At 34.9% G+C, this 24,743-nt stretch overlaps 1 protein-coding gene across 1 annotated transcript in view; it reads right to left on the bottom strand.

Moving 5' to 3' along the window:
* Positions 1-24,743, bottom strand: part of map4k2 (mitogen-activated protein kinase kinase kinase kinase 2) — a 91,801-nt gene that overhangs the window by 5,171 nt on the left and 61,887 nt on the right. Inside the window, 16 exon segments of the mRNA XM_030162712.1 lie at positions 501-569; positions 658-835; positions 2,201-2,304; positions 5,412-5,470; positions 5,558-5,687; positions 5,783-5,843; positions 7,800-7,879; positions 7,967-8,051; positions 12,069-12,110; positions 12,305-12,366; positions 12,369-12,479; positions 13,028-13,184; positions 16,616-16,649; positions 17,035-17,073; positions 20,789-20,841; positions 20,936-20,994. Of these exon segments, the coding sequence (XP_030018572.1) occupies positions 501-569; positions 658-835; positions 2,201-2,304; positions 5,412-5,470; positions 5,558-5,687; positions 5,783-5,843; positions 7,800-7,879; positions 7,967-8,051; positions 12,069-12,110; positions 12,305-12,366; positions 12,369-12,479; positions 13,028-13,184; positions 16,616-16,649; positions 17,035-17,073; positions 20,789-20,841; positions 20,936-20,994 (1,323 nt within the window).

The following is a 24,743-nucleotide window of genomic DNA, read 5'->3' as shown; positions in this document are numbered from 1 at the left end:
CAGGTCTAAATGAAAAGAATAGAATTTGATGCGTTTCTTTTACACGGGTGAGTTTGATTCTGAGGCTTATGAAGGTATAAAGGTATTATGGGATGGTATTATCTTTGCTAAGTTGTTGTTAATCGATCCCCAGTTCAGACTAAACCGTGACAGTTCTGACCTTGTTTGTGCAATTCCAAACAGATTTTTAGTGTAGACACTGACAACACAAACTGTATAGAAAACTGAGGTGATTTGTGGTTTTACTGCGACTGTTTTCTGCCTAAAAACAGAGGTAAGCTAACAGAGCTATAATGTAAACTATCAGCTGATGCAACACCTGAAGATTACAAAACACAGTGTTATTTTGACCAGCTGTCAAAAATAACAGCGTGTGAGTTTTTGTTTGTACAAAACTTGAAAATGTGTGTAAATACTGAGATTTATACTTGAATCTGAGTCATACAGATAGTTAATCTGTATAAACATCTGCAACGTTTGTTGTGATAGCGTCGACTTACTTTCTAATGCGATGAGAACTGTGTCTCTGTCCAGTTGTGTCACCTGACCCGCGTTGAGTCCTCCACTGTCTGCAGAAAAAAATCAGATGGTGTTGGACTTGAATTTCAAATGTACAGTAGTCTAAATAAACAAGAGAACAGTGCATCCAATTCTTACCTGGTACTGAGACCGGCGTCCCGTTCAGCTCTATAATATCGAACTTGAGTTGTTGCTCAGTCTTGGGTTTCCCGTTACTACAGTGTCTCACTCCCACACACAGCTGAGGAAACTCGTCTGACACCAACACCAGCAGCTCAAATATTGGCAGAGCGTCCGGCAGCTTCACTGCTATGTGCTGCAGGAAAAACGCAAAGCAACAGAAGGAGGAAACACAAGAGTAACAGGTTATTGAAAAGAAAAAAGCAGGAGAGTACTCAGTGATAATATCAGTACATACAAAAAAAAAAGAACATCTGATGTGTCAAAACTGTTCCAAAACAAAAGTGATTTTTTTTCCCAGTAAGATATGTTTTGTCTTCTTCGATAGACTTTTTAGACATCTCGCACCTTAGAACAACTCTTACAACAATTTCTGCATCTATTATGAGTTACTCAAAAGTACCTGTATTTACTAGTATTTACAATAAAACTAGTACATATATATAAAAAATTACAAATCAAACAGGAGAAGGATTACAATTTGATTTCTATAATTCAGGATGCATATTAAAAAAAAAAGACAATAAAAAGTTGGTTTCAAGGATATATGGAAGTATACAATCTTCTAAAAATCATTCTACGATGAAATGGGAGAGGGAGTCAGAAACACAAATATAAGACGAGACCTGGATGGAAATATGTGAGACACAAACGACCACCGCAAACTCTAGATCCTTAAGAAAGTTTGGCAGGAAGAATGTAGTGAGATTTTTTATAACTCCTAAAATAACAGCACTCCAAACAGGCACACAGAGCCGAGGCTTTTGTTGGCGAACATGTGGAAACACTATGGCCAATCACTTCCATGTTTTTTGGGCCTGTCCGAAAATCCAGTCATATCGGAGGGAGGTGGCAACCGAGATAAATAAAATAACAGGGATGGATTTAGATTATTCTTTTGTTACTTTATATCTTGGTAAAATACCAGAAACAATCCTTCAGAAGGATGAATACTTATTGAAGATACTTTTGGCAAGTAGTAGGAAAGTTATAACCCGAAATTGGTTGCAACCCGACCCTCCAACTTCAGACCTCTGGCGTGGGATTATTAAAGAAATTTACTGTATGGAGAGACTTACTTTTGCTTTAAGACTCGAGTTGGAGAAATGTACTGAACGCTGGGGAAAATGGATTGTGTACGCACCTTGATTAATACAACCATAATTGTACAATGATGTATGTGTGCATAATGTAAAAGAACATTTTAAGTTTAATTGTAACACCCATGATGATCTCATGTTCATTGTTTGTTCTTTTGAAAATTAAAAAATAAAAGTAAAAAAAAAAACTAGTACATATATAAATATTGCATGATATACGGTCTTTACGAGGACTAAAAACTTTATTTTCTGCAAGTGGTAAACTGAAGCAAATTGGAGATGATCAGCAGGGTGGATTGACATAGAAGTAAAAAAGTGATGATTTTAATAACATTACCAGTCTTACTGCTTTACATGTAGTGATTTGTGGACAGCTTTTAAAGTGGAATATATGTACAAACCTTTAGATGCATGAATTTCTGCAGAGGTTCATACCACAGCAGTAACACCAGACCTGAAGGAACCGCTGCACACAGAAAAGTACTGTCTGTGTATGGGTTTCTTGCTGAGAGAAAAAAAAACAAACAAACCTCAAGTTAGGAGTTAGTGAGCTCGTTTTGCATGCACACTAAATCTCTGATCATTATCAGTTTATTCAAGTGATCATGTAAATAGCATAATCTGATATGTTTGATCAGATAATCAGTAATCTGATTATGAGAAATCAGATTAACCCACCTGGATTTTTCCTCAATACTCTGATGTCTTCCTGCATGTATACAGGTTAATCTGGTTTATTTTATTCTTTTACGTCCGCACATGTGTAAAAACTATTAAAATCATAGAAAATTTAAATGCTCTGAAGCCCATATGATCACTAATTCTAGTTCATGGAGAGAGTTCAAATGGAAAATTGTCACAAGAATTTTCAGGAAACTGGAGTTAATTTCAAAAATGAACCCTAATACCTGTTGGTGAAACTGTGGGGCTCACTTGGGGAACCATATAAGGCTCTGTGTTATCTGTGTCATGATCATGGATGCTGTCTGTCCATATGTGATGTCTGTTTACGGGTCAAAACACAGTAATGTCCCGTCAGAGAGCGAACTTTAATTGATTGCCATTCCAACATTTATTTCAATATAAAGTAGCTCCTTGTTTTGGATAACCCCTTATGGTCCAACTAAAGCAAAAATTAATTTAAAAGTAAAAATGTGGGTTACTTAGCAACCCTAATCTGTCAAATTGTCTCTAAAATGTCCCATCAGAGAGATTTTGAATCCCATGTTTTGATCCTTACATCCCTGTCTGCGTTTCTGTGCTGATGTATTGTGTGTGATATTGTATGTGCTGCTTTTGTATGTTTGGATTATATGTGCTGTCTCTGTATGATTGTACTGATGCTTCACTGTTCTCTTTTATCTTTTTATTTTTATTCATTTATCTTGTCTCTTAGCTGTCTTAACTCTCTCTTTTTATTAATGTGCTGTAATACATTGTTTTTTTAGGGTGCCTATTGTTATCAGGCCGGGGACTACAGCAGGATACTAGCCATGTTGGCTAAAGCTGCCCCTTTTTACTGTTATTGATACAGTTAATTAATTGGGATTGTCCATGATATAATAAACTAATAAATAAAAAAAATAAAATAAAAAGAACAGACCCACATATTCTGGATGTATCCTAAAATCAAACCTTACTGGGATGATATACCGTAAATTCCGGACTATAAGCCGCTACTTTTTTCCCACACTTTAAACACTGCGGCTTATACTCCGACGCGGCTTATATGATGATTTCACCTTATTGCCTGCCACACCCCAGGGAAGAATCTGTCTATTGTTACCAGGTATGCAGGAATGGATAACATTAACAACTTAACCTTTATAAAGTTAATATTAACACACACAAAAGGGGAACTTTTAAAGAAAAATAGTAAACCTTCAAATGTTAATATTGTTTCACAAATATACAAAACAAAACTCTGAATGAAAACACCCAATAACGCTCTCCAGACACCGTCATAAATTTAAAGCATCTCAGAATTAATGCGCACGTCGTGCGTAATGTTAAATGAAAATGATATTACAACAGACGTAATTACTTGTTTTTAATCTTTATTTTTTAAAAATAAATTAAAAGTCCTACTCTAACGAAAAACAAAAATTTGTTCACTTTCAAGTGTCTTTCAAGTCATTTTAAGTCCGTGAATCCACAGCCGGCACAAAAGCAAGTCAATCCCATATCGGTACGAATCCAAAGGAAACCCCGGTAAGTCCACCGACAAAAAAAAAAGAAAGAGAAAATGTGCTTTTATTACTATCCTTTCATTGCCTTGTTTTTTGTCTTCTGTTTTTTAACCATCATATTAACAACGAATCAACCTATAGATATGACAGCAAGCTCACACATATCAGACCCATTTACATACAGGGAAGAATTTCATTTGAACTCAAAGAAAACTTTTATCCAATTACCATCCAGTTTTGATGCAATGAAAAAAAGGTTCCACTCGGCCCCATTGACTCCCATAGAAGCCAGGCTTCAACAGGGAAATGCACTGACCATAGATCGTATGAGGAAACAGCGCAACGGGAATGTATGAGAAGTGAACAACATCGAGTCTGATGATTTGTGATAAAGCTGATTCTGAATGAACTCGTCTGTGAGATGAACGTGTTTTAACACATGTGTAGTCAATGAAATGTCAACACAACCAAACATATTTAACCATTTAATTTTCGTAATGATAGGGGAAGCCGGGCTTCTCTTGCAGTCTATGAGAAATCGCCACTGGTGGACACCCGCGGTTTATAAACCAGCGCGGCTTATACGTGTACAAAATTGATTTTCTTTCTAAAATTAGGGTCTGTGGCTTATATTCAGGTGCGGCCTATAGTCCGGAATTTACGGTATTCGCCGCTGTAAACACAGTTTTCAACCAAACATTTTTTAAAGAATTAAAGTTTGCTATTTTAGGTGTACTCCCAGAAAGTTTAGAGGGAAATAACTGAAAACTTTACTCATGGCAGCCATTAAATGCAACACTATTAAGTAGATGAAACCTGAACCTCCCACATATAACATTTGGATTGAGAAAGTGACAGAAATCTATCAGATGGAGCAAATTACTTATATACGCAGAATTCAGGGAGTGCTATTTACCAAGAAATGGAGTCCAGTGATTAACCTTTTAATGCAATAAGCCTTCAGAAGTGGTCATCCACATGTATGTTTGTTTTATTTTGTTTTGTTTTTTTCCTGTTTCTTTATACTGTCATTCATGTTTCATTTGTGACTAACTGTAATCAATAACTACTGCAGATATCCATATTTTTTTTCCATGTATGCCATATAGGGATGTTTGATTAGATATGTTAATGTATAAATGACTTGTATATTTTATATGAGCAAAACAGAATAAAAAGTTACGTAACAAAAAAAAAAATCGTAGGAAACTGAAGTTATGTAATCAAACGTGAGCAAAAGACAATAACAGGAAGTTTGATTCTACCTAAGTGTCTAAACCAGGGTTTTCGATTATCGCATTTCTGAAGTGCATGTAAACGCCTCATATCTGATTATTACAATTATCAGATTTTTGTGGTCATGTGAACAGGCTCAGTGACAACATGTGCAGTACGTTTATTAGGTTAATTCAGTATCTCTTACCTACACTACACCTCCTGCAGCCTTTAGTGTCAGGGATCTTCACAGATATGGCAAACTTTCTGTGGATGCAGAGAGAACACACAGTTGAAGCTAACAGGCTAACTTGCAGGAAGGTAGACGGTATCAGCTTCTCGTCCAGCGTGTACCTGGTGCTGATCCTCTCGGTGAAGCGGTTAGTGCTGAGCGACAGAGTACTCGGCTTCTTCTGCAGAGGCTCGTGTCCTTTCTGTTCAAACAGGGCCGTCAGACTGTGGGAATAAAGCTGTGACGACTTCCCTGCAGGATGGATGTGGTTTGAGACAGCGCTTTTAAGGCAGTGGTTAACAGACGACACATTTATACTGAACTTCAACAGTGGCAGCAGCTGTTACCTGATACAGACATGAGCACGTTGTTCATAACATACAGCCACGTACACCGCTGAGGGAGCAGCTGTGGGAGGAAAACAAATCAAACATCAAATATGTTATCAGGGTCCTTTATATGAGAAGATGCCATTATTTCAGGTGGATTCACACTTGTAGATCTACTTTAACACACCATAGAGAGAGTGCAAGAACAGGCTGTTCCACTTGGTCTGCATTATGTAACTTCTAGGGATGTAACGATATGAGAATTTCATATCACGGTTATTGTGACAGAAATTATCATGGTTATCATTATTATCGCGGTATTGTTGAAATATACTCAAAATGTTCAAAAAGTACTTATATGCACAATAAAATAATGTAACCAAGCTGTATTTTGAAAAAACTAATAAAATAACATGCACAATGTACGTTCTGTGGCAGAAACATTCAAATATTAACATGTAAACATCAAACAAACAAATGTGCATTAAAGATGGCACCTTATGGACAGATATATCTGCACTAGGGGTGGGAATTGGTAGGATTTTGTCAATATTAATGCCATTGTCGATTCTGTTTACCAATCCAATTCCTTTTCAATTCTCCTATCGATTCCCGAGTGTTTTTTGAGTGGAAAATAAAGGGAGTTGGACAGGTCATAGTGGAGTTTATTTGACCATTTACATATCAAGTTTTCTAGTTTTCCAAGTGTGGTAATTGAACACGGTTATTATGATAATTAGAATTTAAACGGCAATACTAACCATCGGAAATTTTACTGTGGTTTATCGTTATACCAGTAATCATTACATCCCTAGTAACTTCTAAAGAATTCCTGTGCCAAGATTATTAAAGTAAAAACACTAGGGGCCAATTATATTAACATATTATGTTATCATTACCCCGTCCCCCAAAGGGGAGGCAAGGGGTATTGTTTTTGGTTCGGTTTGTTTGTTAACACTCTAGCAGCAAAACTATTGGTTGAATTCATACCAAATTTGGTTTATAGATTGCCAGTGACTTAGAATAGATCTCATTACATTTTGGGAAAAGTAGGTCAAAGTTCCAGTTTTTATGAATTTTTCAAATCTTTTTTTCCCCATTTACTTATAATGGCTGAAATTTCAAATGTCTATAAAACATCAGTTTTGTTTCAATTTACTTCAAACCTGGCACATATATAGAGACAATTGATATGCTGACATCAGCACATGCATAGAAATGATGACATCAGTCAGATCGATGCCAAAATAAGATGCAATATGCGCGAGGGGCGGGGTTTGTTGTGACTGGAACCACTTGTATTTCATTATATTGTGACCAAAACTGTAGAGCAGCATACACACACAAATGTTGGAGATCTTTAAAAGACAAGGGTAAAAATCTTGAAAAGAGGCCAATGACATAAAATAGTGATCTCAAAAGAGTGGAATCAATCAATCAATCAATCAATCAATTAATCAGTCCATCAGTTGTGAATCTCTATTAACAAAGGGTTTGGGCAGGGTCTAGGAAAAAAATCCATTCATTAAAAAAATGTAAAAAAAAAAAAAAATACAGAAAAGCAAAGCAATTATAAAACACTTAGTTGCATTTAGAAAAAAAGGGGGAAAAAATAAAAATATACTTAACATTTCAGGCGCATCACTTTATGTTTAAATAAGATGTTCATTTTTTCCAGTAAATTTTGCATTTCTTAGTATCGTGTTGTTCCACAATGTAAATTTCTTAGACTATTTCTATGCATTCAGTGTCTTTTGGAGGCTCCTTTTTCCAGTACAAATTCACATCATTTATTAATTGGTAGCAATATTTAAAGTGTCTATAGATTGATTTCTTTACTCTTTAAACACAATGTACAATAATGCAGTAATGCAATTAACAGAATGGAACTTATACATTTATATATAAACTGGAATATGTGATTATTACTGTTTGTCCTTAGTGTTTACACTTGTTTAGCACTACACACTTCCTATAAAAGCTGTGAATTTGGATTGAGTCAGAACAGTGAGGACTTGTTAAAATATGCACTTACTTTTTCTAGTGTATCTTCATGAAGTTCATTAAGGTTAAGTGTGTAGATGCCCTCCTCCGCCCCAAGAATAAGGTACTGATCTACAGAAGAAAAAAGGGTTTGAACACAAACCACTACCATATGTACAGATCCACTGCAGTTTGAGGAGGTTACAGAGCATTCTTTACCTCTGGTCTTGGGGAAAATCCAGGTGACAGCGCAGTGGATAGTAAGAGGACAACCATTGAAGACTTTGGAGAAGCAGGCTCCCATCTACAGAGGCCATCACAGAAACACAATCACAACTGGACGCCTTCACATTAAAACCACACCTTGAATTAACAAAACTGTAAAAACACAGCATTATGTAAGAAGTCAACAAAACATGGTGAATTTTTCATGTCATAGTAATATTTTTTTTTGTTGTTGTAGACAGCCTCAACATAATAAGTAGTATAGTTCCTCATATTATTTTATTTTATTTTAATTATTTCATAGTGCCACTCCAACTGCAGGATTTTTAATGAGGCGGACAGGATTCCCACTCTTTCGCTGAACTTATTTTCCAGGACATTTTCAGCCACTACAGGGACAAGTTATCACGTCATACTCTAATCCACTACCCCTCATTCTTTGGAAGTATTCTTTTCTAAAATTGGAACTTGCATGTACCCCGATTGCTTCTATGTTTATTACTCGGACATTTGATGTGCAGTCTATGACTATAATTTATCTATTTGATTTGATTTATTTATTTATTTAGAACATGCAAAGAAACAAAATAAAACAAAACAAAATAAAACATTTAGATGGACAGAATCTATCTTCAAGCACATACAAGTCAGAATTTTGCATGGTCGAAAAGGAGTAGGAAGAAGTATGAACTTATTTAATCCTGCCCCTCAGTGCTTTTACACCTTTATCACTAACTTAATACAAAAATCAAACAATACTATTTTCCTAATTTTAGCATCAAACCACAACAAATACATAATGCAGTAACTGAATTACACACAACAATACGATCATGGCAGTACAGTCATACAAACAGACTCAACAATTCAACCATTTTCTTCACTAATTACAGCATATTTATCCGTACATCATGAAAAATAATTATAAAATGTAAATAATTAAAAATTTAAAAAATAATTATGACAAATGTATCATAGAATAATGCAAACACATGCACAGATTACACCGTAGCACTTCATAAACCTGACAAACCGGAGTTATAATATTCAAATGGGCAATTCCCAACTCAACTTACACCTCTCTCTTACTTTCTCTTCTGCACTTCCTCTAAAAATATTTGCATATTTTCAATAAATCACTGAAAAACAATTTCCTTTGTTTCATATCAGTTTAGACACACAAGGTCACAATGCAGGGGGAGGATAATTCATTTTCCAGGATAACTTAACCGTTTCCAGGACATTAGATGTTTTTTTTCTCATTTTCCATGTCCTGGAAAATTGGTCAATCATTTTCCAGGTTTTCCAGGATGTATGGGAACCCTGGGTGGGGCTTATTGATGGTGTTTTTGGGAAGACATATTCCACACTGACTAAAAATAACCGAATAAAAGGTTGACTTTTGACATTAAAGGTTCAATTTGCAAAATTTAGGGACATCTAGTGGTGAAGTCAGGTTATAATTAACGGAATCACCATCACCTATGATAACCACACAAACGGTTATCTTTTGTTAGAGCAAAACTTAGATATAGTCGATGACAGTAATGTACCTTAACACTGGATCAAACTTGCTATGAAACAAAAAAAGATTTTTTTCTAATTCTGAGGTTCTGTAGAAACATGAAACTGTAAGAAAAACACAACAATTCTCATTTACTTGTGATATACACTGACAGCTACTTAACTGTCCATTCATTCATTAATTTCATCAATTAAATCCTCATAAGTCCTCCCATATTTTACATACTGGACCTTTAAACTTGTCTGTATTCGTTAAAATGTAATAAATAAAAGCTGCTCTTTGTGCTGTTTTAATGTGGAGACTGATTTAATATTTACAAAGTTTAATTAGGCATGAAATTTTAATGCTTGATGATTTTTTTTTAACAACACTGCAAAAAAAGCATATTGTATTTCAAGTGATCTGAGATGAGACTCCTGCATTTACCCTTTGCCTGTTTCAGGAAGTAGAAAAATCAATAATGTGATGCAGATCTTTTGAGTTACAGGCATTTTCTGATAGATAGGAGGGTTAAATATGTAATTCACATGTATTTATCAATCGCTGATTGTCAGATGCGACTTGTACTTGACAGTTGTGTTCCATGTCTCGATGCAGAATAACACAAAACAACACTTAGTTAATCTATCTAGGTTTATACACTGTTGCTCAAGAAGTTGGAATAAAATATTTTTATCTCTTCTCATGAAATGATTGTGACAATGTGATTTATTCTTAATAGATAAAGTATAAGTGTGACTCAGTATGGAATCATTGCACCAGGTTAGAGGTGATTACTGATGTGTACAAACAGGAATAAAAAGACGAATGTGTCTGAAAACAGAATTATACTGATTTTACAACCAACAGTGTATTTAGTGTTTTGATATGGACTGAGAGGAGGAAGCTGCAGAGGGAAGGTGTGTATTTGCAAACTCTTGAAGACATAAATTTTGGCTATTTCATGATGCATCGTGTTATTACATTTTTAATGTTATAAAAGTGTAACTCATGTTTTCTAATCACTACCACAAATACCTAAGACAATTAATTTCATATTATGTTGAAGCTGTTACATAATGAGGAGAGACTTCATGACATTTTGTTGAGTTTTCACATAATGCAGTGTTACAGACTCATTCTGGCAAAAAACACAGCGTGCCCATTAACTCCAGTAATTGGATTGTGTTGTATAACAGTGCATTAAACTACTCTGCAGATTGGTGACTCGAGACACCATCAAAACAATGAGCCTGTTTACATTCACACCAATACTAAGAATCGTGATCCGATTTCTGGAGTTATCAGATTACTTAACTGACCGTGTAAACAGAATAATCTGATAGGCTTTATCAGATAACAGCAGTAATCTGATTATGGGAAATCAGATTAACACACCTGGATTTTTCCCAATACTCGATGTCTTCCTGCATGTATACAGACTAATCTGATTTTTTTACTTTCTTTTACTTCTATGCATGTGGAAACACAATTAAAATGGTAGAAAATGGAAGTTACGTTGATAAATGTGAGCAAAACAGGAAGTTTGATTCTATCATCACTATGTACATACATACTCCGAAAGAAATCTGATAATGGACTGGAACATCTAAAACAGTGGTTCCCAGCCTTTTTTTGGCTTGTGACCCCATTTTAACATCACAAATTTCTGGCGACCCCAGACATTCAAAACGGAGACATTTTTTTGCTAAAATTAATTTGTTTTTGATCATGTAATAGTTTGCTATAGTATGTTGCGAATAAATGTTAATTTTAGACGACATTTAGGCTATATAATGTATAGAATGCACTGTTTTGGTGTCTGCTTTTCAGTTTCTCTTGGAGATGACTTAGCGGGGGCCAGGTGGGTGAAGAACTCTTTCCATTCTCTGTTTGGTCTGGTTTTCTGACTGCGACAGTGTCTGGGCAGGTTGAAGCGTAGAAACGCACACGGTCACATGATCGGGTCAATCAAGATATGCCCTCTCAGATCAATCAAGGCAATCACCTAGACTGCAAAACAAATCTACCTACGGGTATAAATAAAGTAACCTTGAACCTTGAGATGTTATATCCTGCATTTTATTTGAACTGGATTTTTATTAGGAAAAGTATGTGGTGTTTTAATTATAATGAAATATATATTGAATCATTAAAATATATTTTTTATTAGTAATTTTTTTACATTTTTTTTTATTAGTAATTTTTTTGTAATAAATTACTAGAAATTTAAGGAGACTCCAATTAAATCCTGGACCCAAAGCTGAAAAACACTGATCTAAAGTCTAAATCATGGTTTTTCGATTATTGCATTTCTTAAGTGCATGTAAATGCGTTGGATTTGATTATTACAGTTATCTGACTTTTATGGTCACGTAAACAGGCTCACTGTTATTATCAGACTGCTGTCAGTTAAATGAATTCTGCATATTCTTGATGTGGTATACACGCTCTGTGGCTAATAAGTAATAAATTAATTAATTAATCAATAAGTAATCATGACATGAGACGAGGCTTAACTGGTTAGTCGTCATAGTGTCGCTGTAGGTTAGCATTAAGTGTGGGTCTCATGCTGTTAGATGTCACACTTACATGGACTTGAGGGGTAGGAGGAAGTCCATGACAATCAGCCCTCTAGAAATGTGAAAGGTTACAAATAACAAAACAAGGGGGATGATAAAAACCGTACATCAGTTACTTCACAGATTCCTTTGGCTGTGTGATCTGTCTGTATCTCACACACAGACAGACCCATAAAAACAAACTCATTAGAAAGTTATTCGGTTAGAAGAATCACACTGGTTTGTGGATGTTGGGAGTCAACTCACAGAGTCCTCTGTCTTTTTCCTCAGCGTGCTCCATTCAGGTGAAAGAGGCGTCTCCCTTTTGGAGAGGAAACAGTGGGGGGTTTTCTTTTGTCTGTGGTAACAGCGTCCCCCCGAGGTAAACACGGGTCACTGCAGCGCTGTGTGATGTCCTGTGTGGCCGAACACCGGGCCAAGGCTAAGGAAGCAACAGTAAGAACAGAATAGAAATGTTCATTAGTTTTCATTTTTATTTAGTCCATCATGACTGTGCTTTTATTTACATTTACAAGTGAAGAAGAAGTTCTTTTGTTGAGAATTGAATGGTTTTCATTTAGTTTCAATATGGATGTTTCTATGAAACTGAGTTTATTTTGGTATCTGTCACTTTGCCAACTTTTTAGACGCAATAATAAAAAAGAAATTTAGACATATTTCCTCCCAGGATGTACCTAATAATAACCTCAGACGAATACAAAAAAATTATACTCTTGCTCTGAGCCATCCCAAAATTAATGAATTTTTAATAAAATATGGGGCCAAAATTGGGATAGGAAAAGCTACCTAGGTGTCAGTGCATTTTATCTTGAAAACATCTCTTGAAATGATCTTATATACCGCTATAAATAAAGACATTGTGTTAAATTTGATGTTCTTAGTAGTTTTTCTAATCCAGACATGCAGGTTTTTCATGAATCGGCAGTCTCATTCCAGGTTTGCTACAGCAGTGGGTGTGATGTGTTGTACCTGTAGTGGACGTGGAGTCGGCACCGATAGCGGCATCGGGGCCCAGAGTGCAGCTCGGTCTGAGTGTCAGGTCTTTGTCCTCGGAGTTGGGCGTTAAAGAGCTGAAGGCCGGCAGCGACGCGGTGGACGGGCTGAACAGGCCGCTCTTCCTCCCTCCCTGATGAAACATTTAGTGGATGTATAGGAACGTGTTATTTGATGTGAATGTGTAACAGAATAAAAAACTTCAAATCATAAAAACTGAAAGAAGTGATTTGTAAATATTAGAATCTTCATCATCAACCTTTATTTACACTTTAGAAATCAGTGAGGGGTAAATTTGGATTTGCAGAAACAAGCAAAGAAGCATCACAATGAAAGGTAATAATACAAATTAACAAAAACATTAAATACAACTATATAGTACAATTTCCAGAAGAGGAAGAGGTGTTTAGTATCAAATTCTATAAGGTGATTATTAATTTTAGGAAAGCTGTGTTTTGTTCCATGATCAGGTGCAGAAAATTTAAAAGCAGATTTTTCAAGTTCAGTCCAAATGTGATTTCAAGTAAAAGCAAGTTGTTTGGTTCTGTGCCTTGGACATTTGGAAGAATCAGTGCATAAAGAAGATAGATATCTTGTCAAGATCCTCCTGGTGGCCGGGAAGAAGGCCATAACAAAGAACTGGCTAAAGACTGATGCTCCGTCTTATAAACAGTGGATTTCAATCATAGATGATATACTTGTCATGGAACATCTGACATATAAACTGAAGTTAAAAGAAAATCTCTTTATGAAAAACTGGGGAAAATGGCTGACATTCAGAGACAAATGTATCTATTAAGGGTCCTTAATATTCTGACAGCAACACAGGCTGTTCTTTTCATCTGTTTGTTTTTCTGTTCTTTTGCTCTTTTCCTGCTCCTCAACCTGAGGAGATTGTATTGTACTGTTAAAAACTGAGAAATAAAAATTGTTTAAAAAAATAAATAAAAAAAAAGCAAGTTGTTTGAGTGGGTTTGAGGAAATTCATCATCGCGGTGAATCAGATCTGAATGGTTTAGAGGTAATGTTCATATACAGTCACAGAAAAGATTATTAGACAACCCTTGTTTTCTTCATTTTCTTGTTCATTTTAATGCCTGTTACAACTAAAGGTACATTTGTTTGGACAAATATAATGATAACAACAAAAATAGCTCATAGGAGTTTAATTTCAGAGCTATTATCTATCTATTTAACATGTTTTCTTGATAATAACCAAAATCACTTCAGTTCTTCCATCAATATCTATGACATTGTACTGACAAAAACAGTGCTTTTAGGCATTCCATGTTTTCTTTTGTGTCTGTTTTAGTCACATGACACACACAGGCGTTAGTACTTGATTGCATAACCATTGTTTTTGATGACTTTTGATGGTCTCATATTTTTTTCCGCGACTGTATAGTGAATATATAAAGATGCCTCCTGAGGAGAGAGCCACCTTAATGTTTGTTTTGTCTTTTGACCATTTAATTATAGACTGTATGAAGAAACCGTGTTTCAGCTTTTCTTGCTCAAAAGAGGGCAATTTAGGAAATAATATGGGATGTGAAATTAATTATTAATCATGAGCATGCACTCTAGTTTTTAGTTTAATGACACACATAAGGAGACAGCAAAATGGCCAAAAACGTCATCTACACAGCTACTCAGATAGGCTGACAATGCAAAGAGGAGTGCATTATTTACAGTGTTTACATTTAATACACTAAATTGTCATATGTTGTGGTGTGGGTGGGTATGTATTAGTGTATTAACCCATAAAGACCCAAACATCCACCATCAACCAAAACTATCTCCTGATCTAAACTGTTTAATACCTGTTGATCCACTAATCCTATCAATCCATGTAAATAATTGGTGTAAAATACAGTTTGTCATCTTTTCATGGTCATCAGATATGACCCATTTGGACGTTCAGAGGCTCCGTAGTGAACGTAGAAACACCGACATCTTCCACAATATTGATTCACCATAGAGTTTGATAAATGACAGTGGATGTAGACTTTTGTTTTTATGTTTAGTTAATGATATTCTTGCAGAAAAAGTCACTCTTTGCGCATTTTTTTCTGATTTGATCTAATATCCTTTGAATTTACTCTGAGTGAACATTTACATGATCAGTGAAATAAATATAGGAAAATACATAATTTACACTGAAAAAACTTGAAATAAAGAGAACATTACAATAAATGGTGATAAATCACTTAAAAAAGGTTAAATACATATACAAGCACAATATAATAACAGAATAACCTATAAATAATGACAACTCCAAATTTTTATCTTTGTCTTTGTTTAAGTGTAAAAAAAGAACCCATTAAATTATGAAAATACTTACTTTTATAAACTATCCAAAAAAAAAAAAAAACCCTGAAAAAACTGAAATTTAAATTAAAAAAATGTAAGAAAATTTGGTGCAATTTTAACAATTTTATGCCTCAACTTATCATTTCTACATGTGCATTATGGATCAGATCTACAAAGACATTAAACACTGAGGAACAGGCAGAAAATTGTTAAAATTGTGCTGAATTTTGTTTAGACATTTCAGGTTGTTCGTATTTGTTCAGGTTATTCAGATTTAATTGTTTCAGGATAGTTTGTAAATGTAAATATTTTCATAATTTAAAGTTATTTTTTGCACTAAAACAAAGACAAGAAATTTTAAGTTGTTAATTCTAGATATTTTTTTTGGCTTAATTCAAGCTATTTTTAATTAACTGAAGATTTTTTTTTTTTTTGCTTAATTCAAGTTGTTGTTTTTTTTACTTAATTGAAGATTTTTTTGGCTTAATATTCAAGGTTTTTTTTATTTAATTGAAGATTTTTTTTTGGCTTAATTCAAGATTTTTTACCAAATTTGAGATTTTTTTTTTTGGCTTAGTTGAGGATTTTTTTTTTACCTAATTGAAGATGTTTTTTTTGGCTTAATTGAAGATTTTTTTTGCTTAATTGAAGATTTTTTTTTGGGCTAAATTCAAGATTTTTTCCTTAATTTCCCTAATTTTTTTTTTTTTGCTTAATTTAATTCAAGACTGTGGAATTTTTGCGCTTGGCAAAAACATCCCAGGGGCCCGACTGGAACCTTTGGCCCCCAGGCCACATGTCTGACACCCCTGATATAGACTAAATGTTATCTAAAATTAACATTTATTTGTAACATAGTATAGTAAACTATTACATGATCAAAAACAAATTAATTTTAGTAAAAAAAAAAAGTCTCCATTTTGAATGTCTGGGGGTGCCAGAAATGTGTGATGTTAAAATGGGGTCACGAGCCAAATCTACTGAATTAATACTCATTTTAAAGGTTGACTTCCATAATTCCACACAGTGGTCGTTGTCGTATCTGTCACAGTATCACAGTTTTTTAAGTGTTATTGTTGGTTTTCTTCCAGTGAACTGCTTATGGAAAATGTGTGTTTCATCTCTTCTGTCTAATCCACCTCTTGAAATTTTTTGATATATTTTTCTGATTATTCATATTATACGCACTCAAATCTCAACTCTAACATTTAACTGAAGCACAGTTGCAGTACATGGTCACATATTTCCACTCACGTCAGTAGATGGCACCCTCTTAATGGTTAAACTCCTGAAAGACAAGGAAGCAACGATCAGGCTCAGAGTCAAAGCTTTCATCTAATCTTAATAAACAATGAAGAAAAGATGGACAACATAGGCAGATGCTGCAGATGCCGAGAGGAGGGTAGGAGCAACAAAATCCAAAACGAAACACCACACAATAAAAGCAGACACAAAAAAAGCACAAAAAGCTGAGAACCAGTGGGTTTGTGCTGAACCAGAGGAATCCAGCAGGGCTTTGGTTGGGGATGAGATTAGCAGAGAGATGAACACAAACCCACTGATTGTGTCAAAGATGTTTGGCATAAGCTAATTATATCAATGCGTTTATTTCAGGTGGAACATGTGGGATGGGGCACACTGCTGTTAGGAGAGGCTGGAGTTGATGGACGTACCTCAGCTGCAGAGCTTGTTCCACACATTCCAACAGGCTCCTGCAACAGGAAGACCTGGTGTTTATCTGACTATGGGCCCGGCTGCCCCGCAACAATGGGAGGGAAGGAACCGGGGGCCGTGAGTAAAAGTTTCTTAATTCTTCTGATATTCGGACTAAGGATATCGACTGCAAGGGCTGCTGAGTCCACCCAAATGACAAATACAGTTTCTCACTTCCTGCTATTTTTTTTTTTTTTTTTGCATCTGTTGTTAGGAGCAAAAAGGCTGTTGATACTCTGGATGTTAGGACGGTCACAATAATTTAATAATCGGCTCATTGCAGTTATAATTGGCGGCTGCATCATCTAAATTCTCCTGTGTAAAAATATATGTACCTTCTTTAAATATTGTTAACCTTCTGAAACAAAGATATGAGGTTTGAAATTTTACAGCTTTATAAAAAAAACAAAAAAACAAAACTGAACACAAAAAAGTATCTGAAAAAATTGTCGCAAACTTTAAAGGAATTAAATGTACTGTTGTGATAAAAGCTTGTTGCTGCTTTATATAATGTCTGTAAAGGGGTCTGAGATATGGATATCACAGTATGGTCTATTTGCTTCTTTCTTACTTTTTTCACCTCTCTTTTGTTCCTTTTTTAAAAAATGTTTTACGACTTGCAATTTTTATTTCTTTTTTCAAACATATCACATCATCACACAACAAATACTAACATTACAGCATTGGTAAATTACCCACCCATAACCAGAAGGGGTCTTCATATCGATATGGTGGCTTTTTAACCCGCACACATCAACTTTGAGTATCCATGTATTTAATATATATCAGCTAAAATGTACTTAGGGGGTCAAATGAGTGGCCATTTTTGTCAAAAAAAAAAAAAAAAAAGTTGTAAGAAATGCATAGAACTGTGTTGAAATAATGCTAATACATTTGTGCACAGACTACTGATATTATTTGACAGTGGAAGCTATATTTTCAGAAATATTGGATTTTGAATAGCACGTGTATGTGAAAACTTTTGCTGGTGGACGGACGTGACATTACCCATGATGATCTGGTCAGTACCAGTACTTTATTAGTAATAAACTTATAGACTTATCCTTGCTAATTATCCTCTTATTCATAAATGTTAGTATTGTGGATCTAAAACAATAACAGCTGACACAAAAACACAAAATGTGGCAGTGGACGGATGTGACATGGTTGTTACAGATCCCATCATACTGATGCTCGGCAGCCATGTCACTGTTTACACTAATGATCCCTGTGCAAAAACTAGGATCAGAATTATTTATTGTATAGTTTATCATCATACTAAAGAGTAAATAACAATATAGAATTGTTATTTCTTTATAAAAAGGCTTATTATTAGAAAACTGTTGATTTAAAAAGTGACGTGTGATATTCTTAATGTATGTATTGGCATAATATAAGCAGGACGGATCGGCACAATACTCCATATTGCAAGCTGTAAAAACAGAACATGTGAAATGTAGGATATAATTTTGTAAGAAAAATTGGGGAATCTAAAAGAATAGAATATTTGTTTTTCAGGTAAATTCAGTTCAAATATAACTTGGCCATTTGTGACATGAAAATATAGCATTAATTGTGATGAAATTGGACATTTTTGACCTGAAAACATAGTTCATATGACCATCAACATGTTGCAACAGAACTGAAATCCTGTAAATTTGCATAATTTGCATTTACCAACACAAAGTTCCTTTGGGGATTCACTTATATTGATTTCTTATGCACAAAGACATAAATAAAACCTCTAAGCAAATTTTAGCCGATATGCACATACACCATAAATATCTACACAGAGGTGTCTAATCATTATATACACACATACATACATAAGGTACAGTATGCGATCATTGTCTTTTCAGTGTGAATCCTCTTAGACTTTAGTCTTTATTTAGGTATTTGTTCCATTTCAAAAGATATTTTTCTGTCTTGTCCTGCATCCTATATGACATTCTTTCATATGCCGCTACTTTTTCCACTTTCATCATCCACTCCTGGAACAGAAGCTCACCTTTATTATTCTTTTTTGACAGTTAAGTTCACTTTTATTGTCCCTGTAGAGAAATTCAACCTCTGCATTTAACCTTAACCCCACTCAGGGACCAACTCCAGATCCAAGCTTGTACCTCGGTCAAGGGCATTGACAGGAGAATTAACCTAGCATACATGTTTTTGATAGTGAGGGGAGTCAGAGGATCCAGAAGAAACCTGCATGAGGGAAAACTCCACACAGAAAAGCCACCGAACGTTCATGCTATGATGCAACAGTGCTAACTACAATGATACCATGCTTTGATGTATTTGTGTTTTCTCTGTGTTCTCTAACTGTTATCTTATATCTCAATTTTCCAGAACAAATAAAGGATAAGTAAATAAATTAATTAATTAATAAAAACAGTTGGATGGAAGTAACAAAGATGTCATCTCACGTCCTGTTTCTATCTTTTAGTTCCACAATATTTTTCATCATCTTAACACGTTTCACATTTATTGGTACCCGTGATTATGATCAGTAATTTATTATCAAAGCTATTCACAGCAGATAGAGAAGTTGGATGTTGCCCATATTGATGTTGTGTCGAACTGACCCTCTATTATAGAGAACTTAGGATTCATAGGGTCTACTTTTGCTCTACTTGCATTAATAATTTAAAAAATTCTTCCCTTTTTTTTTGTTTATTTATTGATTTTTCTTCTTTCTTTTTTCCAAATCCACCATACAACACAATTTTAATGGATCTGCTTTATTTTTAAGTGTATTTTGTGTATAATTTCAACAGGCAAACAATGTATGCAATATACAGTATGTGGTTTTATGCAGAATCAAAGCCAATCTGCTAAATGATACAGTGATATTTTTTATAGGGGTAGGGCTCTGTTGGAGCATGGGTGGGGAGTGGGGGGGTGAGGTGACTCATGTCTGTAACATATTTAGCTTGTACAGTTTCTGCACAAATACCAATAAAAAGACTTTGAGCAAAAAAAAAAAGCTATTTACAGCAAAGTTTACAGTGTTTACAAAGTTTGAAAAGCAAACTTTAACTGGTATTTTTATTAGCCATAATCTTCATGAAGTGTACTGTGTATATGTATATTGTTAGGCTTATTTTATATTACCAACATAAGTCAAATATAAACACATTTAAATTGTAATTATTTGTACGACAATTCACTGGAAAATTTCAGCCCTTCATCCTCGTCTTTGTGTGGTTCTTTTTCATACATCTTTCTTAAAAAGTCTTCTTAAGAAGTGCAATGGTGCTTGAAACACAGTGGCTGAAATAAGCTATACTGGTGTTTTACTCCTGTTTCCTCCTTATTCATTGTCTAAGCAAGATTATTCACTACAGGATGTGCATATCGATCCTGACAAGAGTACAGGGCGGAATCAATAATTGTGATAGACAGCGTTTCAATAATAGCATCTCTGGTATAATCAAAAGTGTCGCATTAATGGAGATCTTTCAAAGTTCAGACAAGTAAAACAATAAATTTGTGCAAATAGAAGTACGTAAGAAACATTTGTTGTTTGGGTGAACTGAATATGTACTTGTAATTATAATGTTGTCACTACAGCTAATTAACTGTTATGTTAAGGTTTGGGGTTTCCATTATTGTCCTCAGGTAAACATAATAAGGCCCCCCTCTACAGTCATAACCATCATATTGACAACAGAGAGGGGAAAGAAGATGAAGAAGAGAGAATGAAAGTCTTACGGTGAATTGTCTTCATCCCCAGACAGACTCCAGTCGTCATCGTACGAGCCCTGCTGGAAACAAAACCAACATGTGGTTATATTCATGTATAATGATGAAACGATGCAGCAGTGTATCACAGCATCCAAATGACTTAAAGATCATTACCATATCAGGATAAGGCTCTGTCACTTTCCTCAACGGAGGCCCAAACTTCACCTGATCAACTGTAAAGACACCACAGAGATTCAGTAAACTGTGGTATTTATACAGGACACAGTGTTAGAACAAAGCAGACTGAAACGTTCACAGACAATATCGATCCACATCCACTTAAAAAGGCATCAGTTAGCATTAGCTGTAGCCACAGGATGCAATCTGCAGCCGCACGTCACCAATCGCATCAATGACAAGCTGCACTGTGGCAGAGAGGCTTCACACAGCAGAGGAGAAACAACAAAACATGTCAAAGTTTGAAAGGTTTTGATCAGACATTTAGGTGTGATGACAAAAAATGTGAAAAATCTGAGGTTTTTATATCCTGTGCTAACTAGCTAACCTGGAGTTCCTTTCACGCATACTCTCATACATACACATAATGTATGTATGATGTATAATGTACAATAAAAATGTGTCATTTGGCAACTGAAGGATGCTACAATAAACAAAAGCACATTTTACCAAATAGCATTTGATGTGTTTCCATTATAAAGCTGATTATGTTTCATGATATGTTAGGGCACAGGTGTCAACCATGCGGCCCGGGGGCCAAAACCGGCCCACCAGAGGGTCAAATCTGGCCCGTGGGATGAATTTGTGAAATGCAAAAATTACACTGAAAATATTAACAAACAATGGTGTTAAAATCATTTTAGGTCAATTCAATCTAAAGTGGGTCAGACCAGTAAAACACTATCATAATAACCAATAAATAATGAAAACTGCAAATTTCTCTCTTTGTTTTGGTGTAAAAAAGGTAAAATTACACAAAAATGTTTACATTTACAGACTAGCCTTTTACAAAAAATGTAAATAACCTGAAATGTCTTAAGAGAAGTATATAGAATTGTACCAATATTCTGCCTGTTACTACAGGTTTTGTGTATTTGTAGATCCACTGTGATCTGTAAGCTGTGATGCACATGTATAAATGATAAAGGTGTGATATTGTTAAAATTGCAATTATTTTTCTAAAGAATTTTCGGGTTGTTCATATTTGTTCATGTTATGTTCAAGTACAGTTCGTAGATGTAAACATTTTCATTACAGAATATGACTTTTTTCACTCAAAAACATAAGAGAAAACTTTTGAGTTGACATTATTTATAAGTTCTTATCCTATTATTTATATTATTTTACTGGTCCGGCCCACTTTATAACATATTAGTCTGTATGTGTGAACTATGTTCTGAACCAAAATGAGTTTGACACCCCTGTGTTAGGGTATCCCTTTGGGCAACTTGCCATCAGTGTAATTACATCCCAGTTTTAACACAATCAGATCAAGTTGCCATGGCGACTCTGCCTCGGTCATCGTCTTAACCCTTGTCACATTTGTCCGTCACACAACACACAATATCTGTGTGTTTTTGCACAATAACTTGGATGGTGTCCATAAAAATTCTTCAAATCACAAAAAAAAAATCTGCCTAAATGTGTGAGAGATGATGTTTGGGCTAAATCCTACTGCTATTTGAAGAATGTCAATATGTACTAAATATAGATCACAACACCATAAAACACTCTCTACAATATTTAGATTTCACCGTATATTTATATTAGGCATAGAAAAAAAAAAATTACCCAAACCAAATATTTAAAACCTCTATTTCCTGTGATAATATAATATACTTCAGACATCCTGAGGGCAGTACAGGTAAACATTAATAAAGCAACAGGTGGCAGCAAATCCACTGTTGGAACTACTTATAACTTTTGGCCAATATGGAGAAGGCACTTTTAATGATGACAAGAAAAAAAAACACTATGATAAAGCAAGATGGAATAGGGATAGGATCCTTAAGAATATCAATGGAAGGTCTAAGGATTTTCAGGAGAGACAGAAGAAACCATTGGAAACTCAAGTAGACAGTAACTGTGAGCACTGGGAGAACTGGGACAATTAATCCATGCATCCATGCACAGAATTATTATTATTCCTGCTATTATTTTCATCATTTCATCTTTTAGTTTTTGTTTTTTTAGTGTTGAGCTTCACTCTAGGGCTACATTCAGAATGCAGGCAAATGTGGCCCAAATCCGATTTTTTTTGCCCATATGTGACTTGTATCCGATCTGTTAAAGACAGTTTGAACAGCACAAATCCCAGTTTTTCAAATCCGACCCAGGCCACTGTCATATGTGGTCCTAAATCCGATTCGCATCTGATATTTTGCAATGCAACTTCAGTATGAACAGCCAGGTCGCATTTATCCAACCTTTACATCATTGAAATGCGACAAACGTCACAATTCTGCGTCCCTCCATATTTACTTCCGTAAATTTAGTGTGTACCTGCGTGGTCCCGTATTACATCAGGACCTCTTTTGCGCATGCGGGTCACTTCAGGGTCGCATTCAGTTCATACTCAAAACTGATAGAAGTCGCATTTAATGAATAATATGAACGTGCACACAAAAAAATTGGATTTCACCAAAAAATCCGAATTGTGCATTAAGACCTGCTGTCTGAACATAGCCTAAGTCTATTACATATCATTCTTGTGTAACATAAAACTTTAATTTTCAATAAAGTTAATAAACATCCTGATTTTACGACACTACAGTATGTTCATTTGTAAAGTTTTAATGTCTCCTACTTCTATTCTAAGTCTATTCTCAGTGTATGAACACCAGAGACTTGACATTTGAATATCACACTATGTAAATTGCATATGTAAATCATGCTGCTGCGTACTTTAAACTGAGTTGTAATGTGACCAAAAGGGAAAAATGAATGTAAAACAAGTCAATCTGTGCACAGTGAGAACAGAACAGAGAGGGAATATGAAGAACAGTAATTATGAAATACAGACTAAACCTTCAGAATCAGCTTTAAGACATGTATTCGGTAATAAGTGGAGCATCTGAAACTGCACCTCTGTTCCTATTATTGAGTCCTCTCACTGACAGACAGACAGTTGTCTCAAGTATTTTAGCAGAATAAAGGATAGCTTGAACAAATTTTCCATGTTGACTCCTTCATGCATTGTAGAAAATTAACCCATAAAGACCCAAACATCCACCGACGACCAAAAACCATCTACTGATCTAAACTGTTTAACACCTGTTGATCCACTAATCCTTTCAATACATGAAAATAACTGGTGGAAAATGCAGTTTGTCATCTTTTCATGGTCATCAGATATGACCCATTTGGATGTTCATAGGCTTCGTAGTTACCATGGAAACACTGTCATCTTCAAAACACATGGAGTTGGATCAATGACACTGGATGGACACACTTGTTTTATGTTCAGTTATTGAAATCTTTGCTGAAAAAGTCCGTTTTTCTTCAGTTTTCTCTATTTTTTGGCAATAATTAACCTTCAACTTTAATCTGAGCTTTTAAGAACATCTACATCAGGGGTGTCAAACTTATTTTAGTTCAGGGGCCACATGCAGCTTAATCTGATCTGAAGTGGGCCGGACCAGTAAAATAATATAAAGAATAGGATAAGAAGTGATAAGTAATGTCAACTCCAATGTTTTCTCAATGTTTTTGAGTGAAAAAAGTAAAATTCTGTACTGAAAATGTTTACATCTATGAACTGTACTTAAACATAACATGAACAAATACGAACAACCTGAAAATTCTTACGAAAAATAAGTGCAATGTTGACAATATTACACCTTAATGCATCATTTATTCATGTGCATCACAACTTACAGATCACAGTGGATCTACAAATATACAAAATATTTAAAAACAGGCAGAATATTGGTACAATTCCACAGACTTCAGACATTTTTTGTAC

This window comes from Sphaeramia orbicularis, chromosome 18 (genome assembly GCF_902148855.1).
Source record: "Sphaeramia orbicularis chromosome 18, fSphaOr1.1, whole genome shotgun sequence".
In the NCBI taxonomy this organism is placed as follows: Eukaryota; Metazoa; Chordata; class Actinopteri; order Kurtiformes; family Apogonidae; genus Sphaeramia; species Sphaeramia orbicularis.
The sequence above is the reverse complement of the archived record's forward strand: the minus strand, read 5'-3'. Positions and strand labels throughout refer to the sequence as shown.